The sequence below is a fragment of the Artemia franciscana genome, chromosome 12, assembly GCF_032884065.1.
Source record: "Artemia franciscana chromosome 12, ASM3288406v1, whole genome shotgun sequence".
Classification (NCBI taxonomy): Eukaryota; Metazoa; Arthropoda; class Branchiopoda; order Anostraca; family Artemiidae; genus Artemia; species Artemia franciscana.
Genome location: NC_088874.1, coordinates 13,937,888 through 13,958,682, shown reverse-complemented (window position 1 = coordinate 13,958,682; position 20,795 = coordinate 13,937,888). Strand labels below are relative to the sequence as shown.

At 37.2% G+C, this 20,795-nt stretch overlaps 2 protein-coding genes across 2 annotated transcripts in view; one reads left to right on the top strand and one right to left on the bottom strand.

Annotated features, from left to right (window-relative positions):
• Positions 1–20,795, top strand: part of LOC136033717 (arginine-glutamic acid dipeptide repeats protein-like) — a 185,175-nt gene that overhangs the window by 10,999 nt on the left and 153,381 nt on the right. The gene's annotated exons all lie outside the window — the stretch shown is intronic.
• Positions 1,207–2,340, bottom strand: LOC136033440 (uncharacterized). Its single transcript, XM_065714189.1, has one exon. It carries the CDS (start codon positions 2,338–2,340, stop codon positions 1,207–1,209), a length of 1,134 nt encoding a protein of 377 aa, XP_065570261.1.

Sequence of the window (20,795 nt, the reverse complement as noted above, 5' to 3'; positions counted from 1 at the left end):
GCTTGGCAACTTTCTATGTTAGTAATTAGCCGCTAAGCTGCAGTTTTATGCATCAAACCTTTGATTAATAAGCTAAGAGTGTCGCTTGTCTTACTTCGACTTACTTGCCTTAAGTCTCCTGCCGGGCACTGCTCGGCGAAGAGAGTGACGTCTGCCTCCTCCACCCATTTCAACCCATGGTGGTCCAACGTTTCTTCGGTCGGCCGCGAGGTCGCTTCCAACCAACTTGGATAGGGTCGGAGTCATAGATCATCTTTGCGGGTTGATGTGGTGGCATTCGAAGCAGATGCCCGAACCATCGTAAGGTTCGCTCGGCTGCTTGAGTCGAAAACCAAGACTTCTTTGTGAGCTGCAGAAGCTTTTCATTGCTGACGAAGTCGGACCATCGTAGGCCCTCAATCCTCCTCAGACTCTTTGCATGAAATACGTCTATTTTCCTGAGGGTTGCAGCTGATGCTTGCCATGTCTCAGCTCCGTAAAGCATCACAGAGCCGACTAGAGCGTTGAAGATCCGCAGTTTCGTTGTGCGACTGATGTTTGGTTTTCGCCAGAGGTGACGATTCAGTCTACCCATGACAGAAGACGCTTTAGATTATCTTGCCTGCAGCTCGGGGAGAAGTGAGCCATTTGAAGAAATTACGGAGCCCAGGTAGGTGAAGTCTTTAACAACCTCGATTCTAGTGGTGCTGTCCAGGCTAACTGGAGAGTTAACAGCAGGAGAAAAACGGGTCTATGGCCATAATTTTAGTTTTGTTCCAGTTTATATGCAGTCCTACTTTGGCAGCCTCTTCTCGCAGAATTCGGAGCGCTTCCAGCAGCTGCTCCATGGAGTCCGCCAGAATGGCCAAGTCATCGGCAAAATTGACATCTGTGATGGTATTATCTCCGAATTTGAGCCCAAAGCTGAGACGTGAAGTGTTTTTTTTTGTGATAACGTAATCTATGATGACATTGAAGAGCTCTGGGGCCACTGCACATCCTTGGCGCACCCCTGTCGTGATTTGAAAGAACGGGCTGCGCCGACCATTTACTTGTACACAGCTCTCCGTCCCATGGTGCAGCGCCTTGAAAAGTCTGCAATATTTCTCGGGTAGGCCAGTCACTCTAGAATCCGCCAAAGAGCTTTTCGATCGACTGAGTCAAATGCAGCAAGGAAGTCAACGAAGGCAATAAATGCTTTCTGTCGGAACTCTGTGTTCCTCTCTACTATTTGTCGAATCGTGAAAATCTGCTCGATGGTTGAACGATCCGACATAAAACCAGCTTGCTCCGGTCGCCGGATTTTTTGAATGATGCTCGACATCGATCCAGCAGGACCATTGAAAACAGTTTGCCAGGGACTGACAGTAGGGTTATTCCCCGGAAGTTGGAGAAGTCGCTTCTTGAGCCTTTTCTCTTCCATAAGGGGATCATGACACCCTTCCGCCAATCCTCGGGAATTATGTCTGTTTGCCAGATTGTAGAGAACAGGGTGTGTAGAAACAGGAGTATTGCAGGACCTCCATATTTTAGCAGCTCTGAGTTTAAGCCACAGATACCAGCAGCTTTATTATTCTTGAGTCTTTTTACTGCATGTCCAATTTCTGAGAGGCCGAAAGGCTCATCTGGAGGAACATCTGTTCCAGGTCTTTCAAGGTTGGCTGGGACTATCATTAGGAGGCGCAGACGGACCAGTATTGTTGAGGAGCGAACAGAAGTGGTCTTCCACCGCTCAAGACAATAACCTTCGTCAGAAAGAAGTGCACCATCCCTGGACAGGACGGGACCCAAGGTGGGAGTTTTATTTTCAGTGAGGTCTCGGAGATGCTTGAATAGGCTGCCCATGTCTCTCTTTTTTGCAGCTAGCTCAATTTCATCGGCTTTCCTTGCAACAAACTGGGTTCTATCCTGGTGAATGAGTCTGTTCCGCACTCCATTGAGCCTCTGATGTGTGGTCATGTCCCCAAGAAGTCTTGCCTTCCGTCTTTGCTCTATGACTTGCAGTGTTTCATTAGTTAGCCACGATTTCTTTGGATAACTCCTCTTGCCAAGCACTAGTTGTGCTGCTTCGCTGGTCTGCAATTTAAAATGCTTCCAGAGATCTTCGCTGCTATTAAGTGAGCCAAGGGCCTCGAAGCGATTTGATATCTCGATACTGTACCTCTGGCGAGTATCTGGTTCCTTTAGTTTCCCAATATCTACAGCGACGGGTTTTCTTTCCGATCGTTGTGCATGGAGGCGAAGCCGAAGATCAGCGCACACAAGCCTATGGTCTGCGTTTCCAATCTCTGCTGATCTGTAAGTTCTGCAGTTCTTCACCAATGATCTCCAGCGTTTGGAAATAATGACGTAGTCAATCATCTTCTTTGTACGACCGTCATTACTATACCACAAAATTAGATAAATCCATATATATATAGAAATCACCAATGTAACAGCACAAACACATAAAAAAAAAGACAGAAGGAGAATAGGAAGACTGTTTTCCTACATTAGTGATTAATATAGATCAGCACTTGAATGAGGCCTTAACTCTACTCATCCATACAATCACATAGGTCTTATACAGAATCTAAAAAAAGGGAACTGTACAATAGTATATGTATGAATAGAATTTGCTTTAAATGCCGTTTTGAGATAAATACAGATTGAGGATTATTAGGATTAATTAAATTAGGATTATTAAAATATTTGTTTATTAGAATATTAGAATATAATGATGAATAGAACATCGGTCAGAAGCTCTTAGCTTAAATTTTTTTATTTTTCTACAGAATAGGAAAAACACCCCAAATATGGCGTACGATGTAGGTGACAATTTTGACATCGAATCCAACATGTCAGAAACCCTTATGTACAAAAATAAAAAATTTGTATTGGCATAGGATGTTGGAAGGCCCTTTATTCAGATGAAATTTCAGCTTTAGTACCTAGCACCAGACACGTACGTGGGAGCTTCTTTTGTTGGTGGGGAGTCTAATAATATATTGCAATAATGGCTAATATCTAATAATAATATTATATTTTAGGCTATTCCCTCAGTATGATTAATTTTCTTGAGAAGGGTTATTAATAGTCTGACTCTTCGTAGCCTGCTGAGACCTTATAGCCAACTTGTCGATAAATTGTAGTAATTTATTCTTTCTTTTCAAGTCGTGCAGTGTGTAGACTGTTATTATTATCAACTCATGCACATTATTGAACAATAGGCATCGGAGTAATTTTTGACTCTTCGCCTATCAATGTGGTTTCAATTTCTTGTGCAATTACTTAAGTAAACTTTTACAACAGGTATTTGCGATAAGTGTATATACAAAAAATTAAGTAAGAGAAAATGGGTTTTAATTACAGTAGAGTAGCGAATAAAAATAAATCAAAACTACACCTTAATTAAAAAAATTCTAAATATTTTGGCCCCACGCCCGGGAGCCTTTTTCAACGGTAAAAAAAGAAAACGAACGAAAAAAAAAGATTCTTTTTAAAACATAACACACACACAAAAAAAAGACATTCATTTTGGTTTTATTCTTGTGTTTAATTCATCAGTGCTGGAAGTTTGTTTGTAATGTGAGTTGCTCTTATTTATTTATTGTTAAACCGTAGAATCATAGGAAGCGCAATTTTAAAAAGCAATGTGGGCACAATGTATTATTTACTTTTTTTATTTTTTGGTCTTAGACAAGATATTTCGTATCGAAAGACTTGTCGTAGAAACTTCGGAAAGGACTCATTCAATTGGAAATTGAAACTGATAGTGCTCCTTTTAATAGTCGATAGTAATTGGAGGGCAACTAACCCCCCTCCCACCATTCACCCAAACACATCCAATCAAAATTTTGAGATAGCTACATCGTTCAGTGTAGTTAGTATGTCGGAAAGTATATCTTTGAAGATTACAATCCCCACAGCCCTCACCGCAAGGGTTCTAAGTTATGTCTTGGGGACATTTAAGGTTTTAATAGAAAGGGTAGTCGTAGAAACTTTGGAGGGGGCTCAATGGGTTGGTAATCAAATTTTCTAATGCCCTCTTTTAAGATTCAAAGTGATCAGAGGGCGGATACCCTCCCACACTTCGTGTTTTCTTGAAATGCATCAGAAATTTTGAGATGGTCATTTGTTGTCGTAGAAACTTCAAAAATGCTCATTCGATTAGAGATTGAATAGGCCCTTTTCAAAAGTCAAAAGTGATTGTAGGGCAACAAGCCCCCCCCCACACTTCCATCAATTCCCAAAACACATCTAATCATAATTTTGAGATCGCTATTTTGTTCAGCGTAGTTGAAAGGTGTGGAAATTATGTCTGGAAATGACAACCCCACAGCCCTCAGCGTAAGGGTTGTAAGTTAGGCCCCGAGGGCTGGAGGTGGCTCATTGTATTGGAAATCAGATGCTCTAGTTCCTTTTTTAATCGCCAAAGTAATCGGGGGCAGCCGAGCCCCCCCCCCTTACGTTGTATTTTCCACATATGCATCCAATGCAAATTTTTAGATAGCCATTTGTTCAAAAATCGTATAATATGGCCTTTGGGGTGGACAGGGTAAGGGTTGTAAGTTATGGCCCAGGGGCATGTAAGGTTTTTACGGAAGGGGTGGTCGTGTGGACTTTAGAAGAGGCTTATTTAATTTGAAATGTATAGTTCTAGTTCCCTTTTAACAGTCAAAGATGACGGAGAGTAGCAAGCCCCCCCCCCTGACATCCTCTTTTCCCAAAACGCATTCAGTTGAAATTGTGAGATAGCCATTTTGTTACCTAATATTCAAAAATCGTGTAACAATGTCTTTAGAGTGGACACAATCCCCCAGAACCCATGGGCAAGGATTATAAGCTATGCCTCGAGGCATATAAGATTTTTATGGAATAGTTGGTCGTATAAGCTTTGGACCGGATGGAGCTCATTTGATTGGAAGCGGGAAGTTTCAGTGCCCCTTTTAAGAATAAAAAATGAATGGAGGGCAATCAGCCCCCTCCACCCATCCCCAAGTATATCATTCCCCAAAACATATTCGATTGAAAATTTAAGAGATCTATTTTGTTCAGCCTTGTTGAAAGGTCCAGTAATTATGTCTTTGGGGATGTCAACCTCCCCACAGTCCTCAGGACAAGGGCTGTAAGTTAGGCAATTCGTTCGTTGTTTACACACTGAGAAAGGTATGTATGTTTGAACTTTACTTTCCAAGAAGACGGGGGGCATTCAGATGAGCCTTTCAGAGAATGTTGAGGAGAGTGTTGAACTAAATCGAAACAAGTTATGTGTTTAAGGATTGTCAAAAGAGTGTTACACAGGAATAACTGAGTGTATTAATTTCGAAAATTCAGGAAATGATACAGGATATGATCAAAAAGGCGATATTTGCGTACTAACAATGCTGCTACAACTACCACCACTGCTGCTACCAGGCTATTCTATTTACAGTATTGAGGGAAATTTGAGCCAAATCAAAAGACGCTATGTGCTTGCAAATTGTCAAAATAGCCTATCCTGATTATTGATTTTGAGTATTAAGTTGGAACTTTCAGATAATACTTAAAAGGGAAGATCTTCTCATCAAAAAAGCAATATATGTACACTCTGCTAATACTACTGTTACTGCTGCATTTGCTACTACTACTAATACATCTATTGATTCTTCTTGTAAGGCTATGAGCACTGAGAGGAAAATTTGATAACATACAGGTTATCAAAAGCACATATCAGCAATGCCATAGCAACGGCTAATTATATTAAGTTGAAACTTCTATGACTTAATGCGAAGGATGTTCTACGGACCAAAAGGCAATATGTTAATGCTATTGCTAGTAATATCAATGCTACTATTGTGACTACTATTACAACTATGCCTAGGGGTATGAAGGTGAAATTTTCAAGGAATTTTGAGGGGAAAAGTGAAGTGAATCACAACATGCCGTCTGTATGCAGGTTGTCAAAATGGTGTAACAGCAATATCTTAAGAACAGTTTGGTGTGTGAAGTTGAAACTAACTGCGCTTGTTGTGAGGGATGTTGAACTAACGAAAAGAAAATATTTGCATCCTAATGCTACTGCTTTTACTCATAGCCTACTACTACTACTTTTACTATTATTTCTACCTCTATTACTACTACTGCCACAAAAGCTTAGGTTGCTACAGCTAATTCTACTGCTAATACCACTTCTAAATCTGCTTGGGAAAAATTTGGGATATGTAGAAAGTAAATGGAAATAATTCGAAACACGCTATGCCCACACAGGTTGTCAAGTCGAGTGTAAATAGTAATAATAAATGGCAATAGTAAAATAAATAGCCGAGTAAAATACAAAACGAACAAAAATTAACATTAGTACGTCTGATAACCCCCATGCCTTCTCAAGACCAGAACATAATTTGCGCCTTACTAAAAACAAAACACGTTTTAAATGTTTTCACTTTTTACTTTCATAAATAAAAAATTATCAAAACTTCAAGGAATAAATATCAGTATATGTCATTTAAACTGACAATCCACGGTCGTTCGTCTTTGGGATTATCAGCCGCACTATTGTTAATTTTTGCTCATTTTGAGTTTTACTCGGCTATTTATTGTAATTTCTGTTCTTTTTTAGTTTCATTTATTTATTGATAGTGATTTGTGGCATTTTTACGCCTGAAAGATTATTTGACTTTTACTCACACTACTCCGTATATTCCGTATACTCCTTATATGAAAGGGGCTTTTCCTTCTCAACGCCCCGCTCTTTACGCTAAAGTTTGACTCTTTCTCTTAACTCCACATTTTAAAACAGGAAAAAACTTTAGCGTAAAGAGCGGGGCGTTGAGAAGGAAAAGCCCCTTTCATATACGGGGTAATTTCTGTTCGTTCTAAGTTTTAATGTCGCTCCTTACTTTCATTTAAAAAACTTGTTTTTATTTATTTAATTTCTGAACGTTTTTGAATCAATGCATGTTTTGATTTTGGCTCTCCGCAGAGGAATAATTAAAACGAAATTTGTATATTTATTATTTTTTGGCTAAATGGCTTTCTCATAATTTTGATCGAATGGTTTTGAGAAAAAAAGAGCGGCTTATGTCTAAGGGTCTTCCTCAGCAATACAAAAATATATAAGAAGAAACAACTTACAAGAGGATAAAATCAATAAAACTAAAATGAAAAGTTTTTCAAAACAGTCCCAGCATTCTTACCTCAGCGAAGTTTGCTATTTAAATTAATATCGAAAAAGATGTAGATAGGTATATGCTGCGGGTAGTGATGGGCATAATTTACAGAAATTTTGTTAATTTTATTGCCATTTTTCTTCTGGAATGCTACTAATAATTTTAAACTTCTCATAGGAAAGTATACTTTCCTTATGTTTGCTTCTTGGACTTATTCATTTCAATACAGTCTATCATTAAAATCAGATCATTATGGAGAATGCAAGGTTGTGGCAAGGCTTGCCCTCCCCCCCCCCCCCCGAAAAAATAGGTTCATCAGACTCTTGTGTTGATATTTTGGTCAAGCCATCACATTTGATCAGCACGTTAAGTATCTTTAAATGGAATCTGTCCGTTGGACATGACAATGTCTGAATATGATTTTCTTAAGAATGAAAATAATTATGAAATAAGTTGTTATAAAGCAGAGGAAAAGACAAGAGTTTACCGTAATTAAAGGGATTATTCTGTTTTAATTAAAGAATAGTTTCTATTTCCTTGCCTGCGGGAAATCTGTTCAAGCCTGCGATTAATTTGTTTCCACGGAAATAACATGCTCTTCGAAGCCCTCACAAATAATGGAAGTCAATTTTCAATGCTCTATTTGGCCAAAAACTCGTAAAATATTGACTAGGGAAGGAAAATGCGTAACATGTAAGGATAAATATGTTATCAGTAGTCTTTGAAATTAGGTTCATGGAAAAAAAGAGTAGGTTATTAGAATTTACCAACTTATAGAAATGTAGTCTCAACTTATGGTGCGCCTAGTCCAACGGTGTGAGTGGCGGTGTGAAGTGTTCCTCGCGGAAAGAGTCGTTATACCTGCAAAAAGCCTATTTTGCAAAAAATTGCTATGAAATTTGAACCGTTTTTGCGAAAACTTCCTTTGAAGTTTGAACTGTTTTATCCTATTTGGCTCTAGTTTCTAGTTAACAATAAAATCTTCCATTTTGACCTGTAAACTGTCAAAATGTTGAAAATGTTTTAGTTTTGATTTCACGATTGATGGAGCGTTTTTGTTTTTCAAATTCAAGTTCGGATAAGTTCCTTAATGGGAAAAAGAGTAAGTCCTTGAGGAATGAATTTTTTTCCTAGGGATTGGGTCTGATGTTCTAGAAAAATTGCTTTCAGTTGGAGAATTTTTTTTTGAATTTATTGCATCTGTTGTTGTGTATATGTCTGACTCTTGGTGAGAGGGGGGATGGAGGGATCCAAGGACTTTTCCTGGAAAAAAAATACTTTAAGTAACGATTTTTTTCTGTCGGAAAGGGCTCTGCATCGATTTAAGGGTTCTCCCTATACTGTTTGTGAAGAGCTCACTCCTTTAGGTGGAAGTACAAGAAATCTACTGCCTACGCAAGGTTTCTACTTTCTTCTACGCAAGTGTGACCCATGAAGAGGTGGGAGGTAGGGGATGACTTTACATTGAAAGGGGAAGGGAGACGAATAAGGTGTGTTTAAGGGCATCTTTTTCAAAATGTCTGAAGGTTGGTGTGGGGTATCCGCTGGACCGATTTTACCATGGTTTGAAAATTTCCTCCGTGAGAATCTACAATGCCTGACAGAATAGCGGTTATTATCTAACCCAATGCTAATCATGCTAAATTATATACACTTTTGATTATTTATTCGCTGTTGTTAATGTTATGCGTAGCAATATTTGGTTGACCTTTAGTCCCTGAACGTGTTAGTTGTATGTCGCTAAGAAGCGTCTTAAAATGCGTCTTTGAGAAACGTTAATTGATTCTATCAATGACGGACTGTTTTTCGACTGTTATTCATAATTTTTATCTCGACTATGCTATTTATGCTATTACTATTCTATACGTACAGCTAGTATCCTATATACTATATATACTACATGTATATATTTATACTATTTAGGTTACTCTTGACTTCCAAGCATATTGGGTTATGGCACTTCTAATAACCCTTGAGGAATTCATCCTCCCAGCTTCTAACCTCCTACTTGTGTGCAGGTGTGATTCATATTTTTCAGATTTAAGAGTTCCTTTCCAAGAGGAGCAATTCATAACCCTGCACCCCCAGAGCTGCTCTCTCAAGCAAACATCGAATAGGAAAACAAGTACTCAAGAGTCCCAACTGTGACCCTAATATGATGAGAATAATGTCTGTCCAAAACAAATTTAAGTCCGTAATCTTGTTTTTAAACTAACTTCCGCTTAAATGAAATAAAGAACTGGGACTAGTTTTAAGAATATTATAAATTCAGTCTCCTCTTAACAGTTTTTCTTAAGCAAAAAAGTCATTCAAAAACTTTATCGGAAATTAAACGTCTTTCAGTTTGGCGGTTATGTGTTATAGATGTCTTAACACTTCCGAAGAAAATTTACCATTTCGTATTTTCGTTAGAGACTATCACAGAACACTTCTAATGTTAAAAGTTTTATTGGAACTCTCGACATAAACACTTGTTACCAAGGAAACCTCATTTGATGCAGCAACGGATATTATACTTTTACTGTGGGTGGATCTCAGCGCTAGGAAACCTTTAATGTAAGGTACACTGGTTTAATAGTAGGCTATCAATGTAAGCCGCATGGAAGTAATAATTAGTTGTTTTAATTACCCAGGAGTCTACCATGGTGTTGCACACTGGGTTGTTTTGTGTGCAGCAGGGTAGGTTTGAACGCAGTTCCAGATGCAGGGTTGGAAGCACAGGAGAGATGTCGAGAAATTTGATTTGTGTACACCCACTTGTAGCACCTTAAAAAACTCCCAAGACAAGGCGTTTGAGATTCTAGACTTTACTTAGCTTTCACTGACTTTAGGGCAGGCAAGTACAAAGGGGATTTCGAAGCAGGATCGTATCCAGGATTTTTTTTTCCAGGGTATTTACGTTAGATTTTTTTTTTTTCGGAGGAGGTTTACACAGAAAAACCTCAAAAACACATAACAAATTTGTCTATATCTATTTTGTTACTTTTTCACGAGTCAAACAATTATTTCAGAGGGTGGTTCTAACCTCTGAACCCCCCGAGTACGGCCTTGGCATCAAGGTCCCTCTCTTGAAATCTAATGACTTTTGTGTTACGCTCTATATTTTGCGTTTAAACCGCCAATTTCTTTTGTTTGGAAACCCCTCTGTCCCCAAAATAAAATGTATGCATGTGACGCTAGTTACGTCACATTCTAAATCGAACTCATGTCTTGGTTAGGAGATCAATTTGAAACCACATTTATTCCTCACCTTGCTGGAATTCCAGTATGCGCCTGTTTTTGTGCTGAAAGACCTGTATTATTTGTTTTGTTTTTTTCCCATCAAAGTTGCCTTGCTGATTTTCAACTTTTTGAAAAGCATTCGATAAAATATCGCCCCCCCCTTGAATAATTCCAAATTCATTTATGCTGAGAAAAATAGAGAAGGGGTATTAGAAGATTTTCTTCGGAGAAGGGTTATCCGAAATGTCAGAAAGTGCAGTTTTAGTTTTCAGACCACCATTTCACAGTTGTTGTTTTTTTGTGGTGATTCGTCCTCACATCAGGAGGTAGAACAGCACTAAGATGCGATTTTCGTTTTTAGGCTGGTATTTCCCAACTTTTCCTGGATAAGGTCCGTCTGGGACATTTTTGTGAAATTTTTCCTCCCTTGTTTGCAGCTCAGATTTGGATTCCTTCAATTCATAGCTATGTATGATTTTCATATAGTCTGCCTGTTTTGTTGTTGTTTTGACGAGTGTTCTCCTTGTCCAGAAGTAAGTCCCTTCATGAGGGAGCACAAAAAAAGAAAAAAAGAAACACGTGGCCGAGATTATATTTCCATAATTCATTATAGGCCACTGCTTCTTAATAATCTTTCCATTCTTTTCATTAATGCTTGTATTTTTAAAGGTCCTTGGCTTGCATAATAACACATCTGGGCTGTAATTTTGGGCATAAACATAAAAAACCTGATTAGACGATATATAAAACTGTCCTTCCGAATAAATATTTCGAAATGTATCATGGTTATTCGGGCAAAAGATGTCAAGCTTATCATTTTTAGACGCAAGCGTAATTTAATAACTTTGATTTCTCTACTGGAGTAAATTGAAAGGAAGTCTGGTCTGTTTACAACTATAGGTATACTATGTTTTGATTGTCAAATGAAAATGTATAATTGACTTAAAAATTTAGGCAAGAGAGGCTAAACTTTCTGTAATGGATTTGAGGCAACGTATAAACAGTAGATGAAAGCACTATTAAAGGAGGGAATCAGTGGGCGGCAGGCCTCAAAATATTGTTTTATTAGCTAGATGAAACGTATCATTGTCTCGAAAGTGTATATAATTTATCACATGTAAACTCTTGGAATCAGGACTGGGTGATGAAGGGGTCAATGAGCTCAGGGTCAGAGAGGACAAGGGAAGTAAATTACTGCATGTATGAGTAAACTTCCTTCAGAAGTCTGATGCTTCAAAAAGCTCAAAATGTTGAACTTAGCCCATGGTTTTCACTGCAGGAATATTGGTAAGAAAATTCACTGATTCCAGCGCTGTTAGAATAGAGCTTGGCTTGATATGACTTAGCTCCTTTAATTAACATTCCAATAATGGAAATTATTTAATCTCCTTTAATTCCATAAAGGAAATTTGGTCTAACAGTGCCTTGAAACCAAAGTCTTCTGGGTGAAAAAGCCTAGTCAGATCGACGGATGTTTTATTTATATGATATCTAACTGGAATGTATTCCAGTTATAAAATCAAATTTATTTGATTTTTTATACAAGCTTTCCCTACCATCCGTACCATGAACTGCTACTGATGCCAAGGATATTGATTTGCACATTAATTTTATTTTCTTTTGTTTTTTTATTAGTTTATCAAAGTAGACAATGATGAAGAATTTCCCATTTGATTTGCACTCACTCTTTTCACCCTCATCTATCTCCTTTGCTCTACTGGGGGTTAAATGGATCAATATGCATCCACCATTTCCCACCAGCTGTTTGAGTCCCGCACAGACAACGATGATCCACGGAGCTATTTTGACTAAAATATCCTAAGTGTCTTTTCAAATAAGGGATATGAAGAGGGATTTTGGGAACTTCAATGAAACCAGAAACTGCTCCTTTAAACCCCTCCGAAAGATAAGGAGCTATATAGATTTTTTTATCCTTGGTATTGGATTGGATGCTATTTTCCTTACTGAGAACCAAAACGTCGGAGAAAACGCTTTTTAATTGCACATCAGTTCAATAGTTAAAGAAATATACGATTTATAGATGAATATAACACTTTAAAGTGTTTCTTAAAAAATTGCATACCTTTCGATGATATCTTTTTTCTTTTGCAAAAACCAGGAAAGCATGTAGGTGGAGAGCCTTTGTCTAAGCATCATGTTTTTTTTTTCAGTTTTTTCTTTCGGAATTTTCATATAATTTGCCAAAAGAAAAAATAATTTGCCAAATAAAAAAAAAATGCAAATTCCAAGTTGACATCAATTACGATTTAGGGGGGCTTTGATGCACCAGAAAGAAATATCGCCACGAAATTCGAATATTCGCATTTGTATTATTTGGACATGAAACACCATTTTAAGTACCTGTAGTGATTCTTGTAGCCAATGCGTTTGCACTGCGAGCCACATATTGATAAAATCCCTCGGATGTGAAGCCTAAACCCTATTTACCTGGATAGAAAATAATCGACTGTACAGGACTCATCCTACTCTATACATTGGTTCGTAATTCCCAACCATTCACTGATCTTAAAACAGTTTTATTTTTATACTTTTAAATATATATGTCCCAAGGGGGGGGCATTCTAGTCGTACTCCTCTCTATCCTACCGACGTCCAATTAACCATATAACATATTTCTTTCTCAAAAATTTAATAAAAGATACGATTCTAAAACTAGTAGAAAATGTAAAAAAAAAAAGTTTCCTCTGTTTTTATTTGCTATGCATTGACAAATGAACTGGTTTAATTAGATACGCTTAGTTAGTATTTTCTGGTTGATATTTATATTTCCCCGCAAATAAATAAACTTTCCTCTCAGAAAAGTTATATCGATGTTCAAATAGGCGATGGTGTATCGGACTCGATATCTAAAGAAATTCGGCGATCAATAGTTTAATAATTAGATCTATAATAGTTACTTTTGTCAATAATTGAACATTTTTAGGTGTTCGCTAATGAAAAATTACAACAACTATAATGTGTTTGTTAATTTATACATTTAATGAACCTAAGGCTGGCTTAATAAAAAGAGCGTATTTCAAGTTGCATCTTGCATTAGTAATGTGATGCCAATTCAGACTTGAAGTTAGTGTTGCTAAAAAGGCATTCCCTTTTTTACCGAATGTCAAAGCTTGCTTATTAACAATGTCGCAAAAAACAAAACTAGATTTTAGTTAACTTTACAGACAATCCGAAGTGTTTTGTCTTGCGAGGTTTTATGCTCACTTCGTTGGAAACAATCCCATTTACTTTATAAGGTTTAAAGAATGAATTTTAATGGAAAACGATTATGAAGAAAGTGTAAAAGTCGGCATTTATGCAACAAATCAGCCTCAGCGTTATTATCAACGTCAAGGTTTCATATGTTTTAAACTTAGGCTGACCGCACAACTACTTTATAAGGCGGGCACAGATTGATGAGTGTAAAACATTTTAAAAGAAAATTGCCTGAAATTCCTAATAGAAACACATCATTTTGTCATATTTCATTAAAATCTCAGGAAAAGAAAATCTTAACCAAAAGCGCACTATTCTTGTGTTTTGGTCCCATCTCAGGGAATAAAAATGATTCAAGCCCCCCTCCCCCTCTATGACTCCGACCTATGGACACGTATGGTGTCAATCAACGACTGGGCTTTGATAAATATTGCAACAAATCAGAGGGAGAAATTTTCGTGTTTGTATCCTGATGTTACCTTCTGTAGAATTGATTCTCATTTGAAGGATTTAGTGTTCAAGTGGGCATAGTCAAGAACCCCCTTCATATCCCTTGGCTTGGGTGCGGATTGTGTTCAGTTTTATTCTTATTCGACTGAACGTCTCAACTTCAAAGGGGCGACCCTCTGGCTTGGGTGCAAATCGAATCTTTACCGGTTTTTTAAATGTTTATTTGGATTTGTCGAAGGAAATATGTCGTTAAAACTTAAGCCACCCGATTTCCCTAATGTACGTATTCTCCTAATTATTCTGTAATATAAATAGATCGTGCGGATCGGTGCTTTTGTTTTTGTATTTCTTCTACGGAATCTCGTTGAAGAATAAAATAACATTCTCTTCATAAAAATTCACCAGCTATTCTTTTTGTTACTAATGGGCCACGAAATGTCCTGTTGTGTATGCTGGAGACATGAACACATGACTTAAGCATAGATATTTGAATAAACTGATGAGGCAGAGATCCTGCCTCAGATCATAAAAAAATTCTGAAGAATCCTGCTTGAAAGGTCCAAATACCGCCGAAAACTCTATTTCAGGCTTGTTGATTCCAGTACCAGGGTTACCGAACAACAACAAAAAATTCAATGCATTTTCTAAGTAAGTCCTAACCTTAGACAAAAGGTAAGCAATATTGCATATCCTTTGTCTGTTGTCGCAACTAGCACTGGCTCTAAAGATATCCTATTCTTGCAAATCACGGACACCATGTGGCGTGTACTAAGCGTGGCAGAACTGTGCCAAGCGCTGCGGGGACTACTACGCATGGAGGAACTGTTTGACACACTTGACACTCCGAGATGTACATTTTGTGATGGTAACTGGGTAACCCCTCAAACTGGGTTGTACCTCTCAATAATTTACCACTTACGACACTTCGCGTCTATCAGATTTTTCTGATAAATTCATTTACCAGAAAAATGAAATTTACAGATTTGAAGGCTTTTTTGAACAAAAGCATTGTCTCAAATTAAATCTTTGTTATATTATTAGTAGTAAAAACATGTATACTACAATTTTGGTGGCAGTTCTGATCAAACGCATTTCTTTTCGCGATATACTTTTACTTTTAAGACGAAATAATAGTTACCATTCCTAAGTCTTTGTCAGATGGCGATTTTTTCACTAGACAATTTTTTTTCAAAACGCGTTTTATAACTTTTGGTTACTATGGGCTTTGGTTCGCTCTTTACTAGGTTGCAGCTATCGCTGCAACCATGATGCGTGCATCCAGCTGGCTTAGCAACTAGTTAATGCATAATCGCTGTTTTAACTTGGACGAATGAAGAATATTATCTGAGGTGAGAAAAAAGAAGTATCGTATAGTAAAGTTTCGGTTACTTTTCGTAATCGTTAGAACTCTTTTTACCTCAAAAAAGAAACAGAGCAAGACAACTATTTACTAAAATAAAATATCAAAGTGGTTCTCGCGAAGCAACAACAAAGGTGTAATTTGACGAATTATGCACCCAGAGTCGTGAGAAAGCCTTAACTCAATTTATGCTTGACATTCCCAATTTTCTACTTTTTTATGATCATATTTGACCCATAGTGGCTCATTTAACATTCAGTAAACTGTAAAGTTCAATTAGTATACTAAACGTACCATTTCGGCTAGAAAATACCCCTAAGATGAGTCTAGAACTAACCAAATTTTACGTGCTTTTTTTTCAAAACCCTCGCTGTTAAGGGAAAGTTTTGGTATTAAAGTGGACTTATTCCGTATTTTTTGTATATTTATCAAAATAAATTGGTCTTAGAGTTGCTTGCTGGTTCCTTTCAATTATAGCCGAGAGTAACTGATTGAATTTTAGCTGCTTAACTTCGAAAGCCTTTGTCTTGGAGGTCGCAATTTCAAAACTCGGTCCTGTCTAATGATTGAACCTCCAGTTTTTCCTTAGTGGAAACTCAAGAAGGATATCGTGGTAACAGAAATAGCTGCAATCTAGCAAAGAACGAACCACGGCCCAAGGTAACCGAAAGTTTAAAAACGCACTTTCAGAGAAACTGTCTGGTAAGGAACATTGCCCAAGGAACACTGATTCAGTTTTAAAAAAGAACCTGACAGCCCTCAAACATTGTTTAAAATTGAAAAGAAAACTGCCTTTCAAATTGCTTTTGTTGAAAACCCAGAACATTTTTTGTCATATTAGTGCTTGAGTAAAGTGCCTTAGGGCACACATATGACACATGTCATTGCCAGAGCAGAGAAGGCTAGGGATCATGAAAATTGTACCATTGAAATCACCATCGCTGGAAGCCCTTAGTTGACGATTTACAGTCTCCCACCTTGGTTGAAGCAGTAGCAGCAACCTAGTAAAGAGGGAACCGTAGTTCAAGCTAACCAGACTTTAATACGCTTTTTCAAAGAAACTGTCTGGTGAACAAAAATTCCTAATGGAATCTAATTCGGAAATCTAAATCTGATTCGTCTGTACAGTAATTTTAAATATGAAGACTGGTTTTTAAGAATTACGAAAAGAGCCTGGAATTCTCGAACATGACGTGACGTCAGGGTCGTATCCAGGATTTAGTTCGGGGCGGGGGGGGGAGGTGGATACAAGAACGCTTTAAAAATATCAAAAATTTCTTTGTGAGCATTTTTGCTACGTTTTTATGAGTCGGACAAACTTTTTTTTTTTTGGGGGGGGGGGGGGTCAAACCTTCTAACTCTTCCCCCTGGATAGGGTTTTGCGTGACGTTAAATCGAAATAAAAATGTCTTGCTTAAATCGTGATCATCGTAAGCCCGTCGACTAGGCATTTATTATCCACCGCCTTGGAAAATAAAGGCGGTTGCATTTCTGCATAAATGTGTCCCCCTTTTACTAGCGTTTGGAAAACCGTGAAGGGATCGCTAAGGGCTCAATGCTCTTGTTTGATTCTTAAAAATATCTTCAGGGGTAGATTGGCTTAATAGGCAATGCTGGTTGTTCCTAGCTGTTCTTTTTTTTTCCTTTTTTTGTATTTACCGCCTGATTAATATATCTCTGAGAATTGTTAGCCAGCAATTTTCTAGTAATAATAGGGCTCCCGCCCCCTAAACATTCTAAAACACAAAGCGTCAATTGTGCTTAACTGAAAACAAATAGGCTACATTTCAAGAATTTTCTCTTTTTTGTAATTACCGAGAAATTACCGAGATTTCGAGGAACCAATTTTGTTATATGCTTATATACAATTTTGTTATATACGTTATAGTACGTCTCTTGTTTGAAAAACTAGCTTAGTGTCGTGATATTGTTTTTGTTATGTTGTTCCTGATGTTAGGACATAAAACATAATGCTCAAAATTCAAGTCGTTTTGGTAAAGTGCAAATGATATTTTGGTCTTTGGAAGTTCCAGGGGGCGATAGCCAAACTCCTTGTTCTAATCATCTCTATTCGTTTCAAGCTTGATTTAATTAATAATTTTAGTTTAAGTATGCTTAAAGACCCAATAATTTATTTATAGGAGTATTTATTATCTTTGTATTTGATATTGATCTTAATTTCTGCTCGTCATGGGTTTTTCTTTCTTCATCGACTGTAATTTCTGCTCATTTTAAGGTTGAATTGTTTAAGAGACACATCAGTGCTGTACCATGAAAAAAAAAAGATTTTCCATGTTGTTCAAGTTGGAAAGCTGTATTTCTCTTACACAGGACTTTCGACTATGCTGATTCCAGCGAGTCACTTCAGTCTGACGCCATTTTCTAGGAGTAACGGACTCTAATTTGGAATTCCCATAAATTTGCTTTGTAATAAAATTTTACTATGAAGATTAATCGAGATAATAAATACTCCTCCACAGAATCAAATGGCAATTTTTCAAAAGACATCTGAAACTTTTGGTTACTGTGGGACGTGATTTGCTCTACTTTCCTGCAGCTATCACTGCAACCATGACTCCACTATGAAGTTCTATGATTGGTCTTCATGTTAAAGACCTATTTGCCACTCTGAAACAAATAGATAAGCGCATCAATCTCTAGATAACTGTTTCCACTTCATCGTTTCTACAGATTGAACGTTAAAATATATTTTGTCACCTTTCCCTTTTGTTAGGTTTATCGGAGGTAGCTGATTGCAAAAATGAAACAGTCACAGTTTCCATTAGGCCATGAATAACATAAGCTATGAGCTAATATGATTAGTAATAATTATAATTAAACCCTAAGTTTACTTAACAGTCATTTTGTTCAAGAACGCCATTTCGTGGCTCTTTCCCTAAAGGAGATCGCTTAGTTTTTAATACTTTAGTATAAAGATTTTTCGATTTTGCAGCTCCAAGCTATCTAATTTTATTGCTATTGTTCCACAAATGTTAACAAGAAGATGCAATGCTTTTGTTGAGAAACGTACTTCAAACATTCCAATTTTTGCCATTTCTGTTGCCACGGAAATAGTTCCTGGAATCTTGACTTCTGCAACTCATATCCGCTCGATCTTACTGTTCACTTAGCAAAAAAGCGTATTGGACGATATGGGAACAGTAAAAAATTATATATATATATATATATATATATATATATATATATATATATATATATATATATATATATATATATATATATATATATATATATGTACATATACAAATTATCTTCAGAAGCTCAGAAATTTGATAGTTGGTATTTTCGTCAAGGCTTTAACCGTGCCCGATTATTAATAGATGCTACATTGTTAGTAATCTTTAATCATTTATAATTTAGCTATGGTTTTCTGACTAAAGAATAAAGCTGATTGACTTGTCAAGACTTCTAAAAATGGGAAAACCCAGAATAAGTAGATTGTTCTTTTAATGCTTTGAAAATGGTTGAAATCTTAAAAAATATCTGTGTAGGTGGGCGAGTCAGGTGATTTGAACAATGTTTGAATGAGGAGTTAACCTCCTGTTAACCAATGTCTAGACCTCAGGCTGCTCAACGCTGCGTTGAGTTTATAGTGGTAGCAATGCAACAAAGTCAACATGCATTAATTTCAATAAACCTGCTTAGGAGCAGCTGCGATTTTCAGTTACGAAGTTGTAAAAATAGTCAAAACTTGGCAAGGATAATTAAAAATGAAATATTTGGTGATTTCATAGACTTCACGAATCGACCCAACAGGATAGATTGCTATATATTATCGATTGAACTCAGAAGCTGCTTGATTTTGCATGGCCAATTAGAGAAGTTCGCTTGACATACATAAAACAAAAACAAATAATTTTCTCTGCTTGAGTTAGTATGAGCAAGGCAAATACGCGGTGTCAGGGCCTTCAGGGGCGTGCCCTCGGAAACCTTGAGTTTTTTTTACGAATTTTCGTGTGATTTCCAAATTATATTTTCCAAAAAATTCTGCTGTTTTTTTCTGAATCTTTGAAACGATTTCCCTCCACCCGAGGTGAATTTCAGTACCCGATTTCTCGTTCATCTGGGACTCGATTAAGATTTCTCCTGTGGCACAAGAGGTTTTTAGCGTCCTTGTCATCAAGTTGTCCAATTTTCCCCAAGAGTTTGACTCAGCCACTACGATTAGTTCGAATTTTCATTTAGTCCTCGGTCGGGAACGACGGAACTGTGTGTCAATCCTCTCTAAAACATAAACATATCATTGTCCTTAGCATTTCCGCTTAATTTTGTTTCTTCTGCCAAGAGTAATATCGTATTTATTGTCACCAAGGATAATGTTTTTCAAGGGAAAGAATATTTCTTGGCATTAAGTATTTTGTTTATTGCCTTGCCTAGTTAGAACAAGATTCCCAGAGGTGAAGTGACATTGAATTGGCGGAAAATGAGTTCTTTTTTTCTTGTCTTTTATGTGACTTAGGACCTAATTGATAAGGAAATATAGCCATAGTTTATAAAAAAAGAAAGAATTATGTCTAGTTGAAAGAAGATGGTGGGAAATGTTTCCAGGCAATTCCAAATTATAGGGGAATATATCAGTTTCTCAAGTTGCTTGCATATCCCCGTGGGCATACCAGAATTAAGTCGATGAACCTAGAAGTTTTTGTGTGGGTATTTCGTCGCCTGAAAGCGGTTTTTCCGAATCTGTTTTTCCAAAACCCGAGAAAAACGAGTTTGAAATTTTTGACATTTGTATCGCAGAACCGGCTATAGCTAGAGCGTTGGTTTTCTGACCATGTAACCAACTTTCGTTCAGCAAATCAGCAACTTTCGGCAAAACACACGATGCTGTATGCAATTCGACAAAAGTGCTTTGAAGAATATGCAACTCGGTAAAGCAACTGCAAAATACAGGCAATTAGAGAAGTCTTGCAGCAATGTCAATTAGACCATTCGAAAGAGAATTATTTTTGCGCAAGATGCCGTTAGTAACTCAGTTTTGGCAAAATTGGTATTTTCGGCAAGAGTGCTTTCAGGCGACAATTTATCGACTAAGATAACTCAGAATGCTTTGTTACGAAGCATTAGTTTTATAGGTGAGTGGAAGAAATGAAAACTGGGAATCGCTTTCCTTTTGTTTTCATTGAAGACCAGTTGTCCGTAAAAAGGGCTTTTGTGTAGCTTTCCAAGGTGCGTTTGAAACAGTTTTGAAATCAAAAGCGCCATTTCCGACATATTTCTTGAGCGAAGAAAGTGGATGCAACCTACAAGAAAATGAATTTTTAAACATCTTGAGAACCAAACGAGGTTAGAGAAAATAGGCGAGATCGATTAACGGGGGCTTGTTAGGTTTCAGGGGGTGGGTTTAAATCTAAGTTTGGAAAAAAATGTTACAAAACAACTTTTGATTAACCGATCAACATTAACCAAAACCCAAA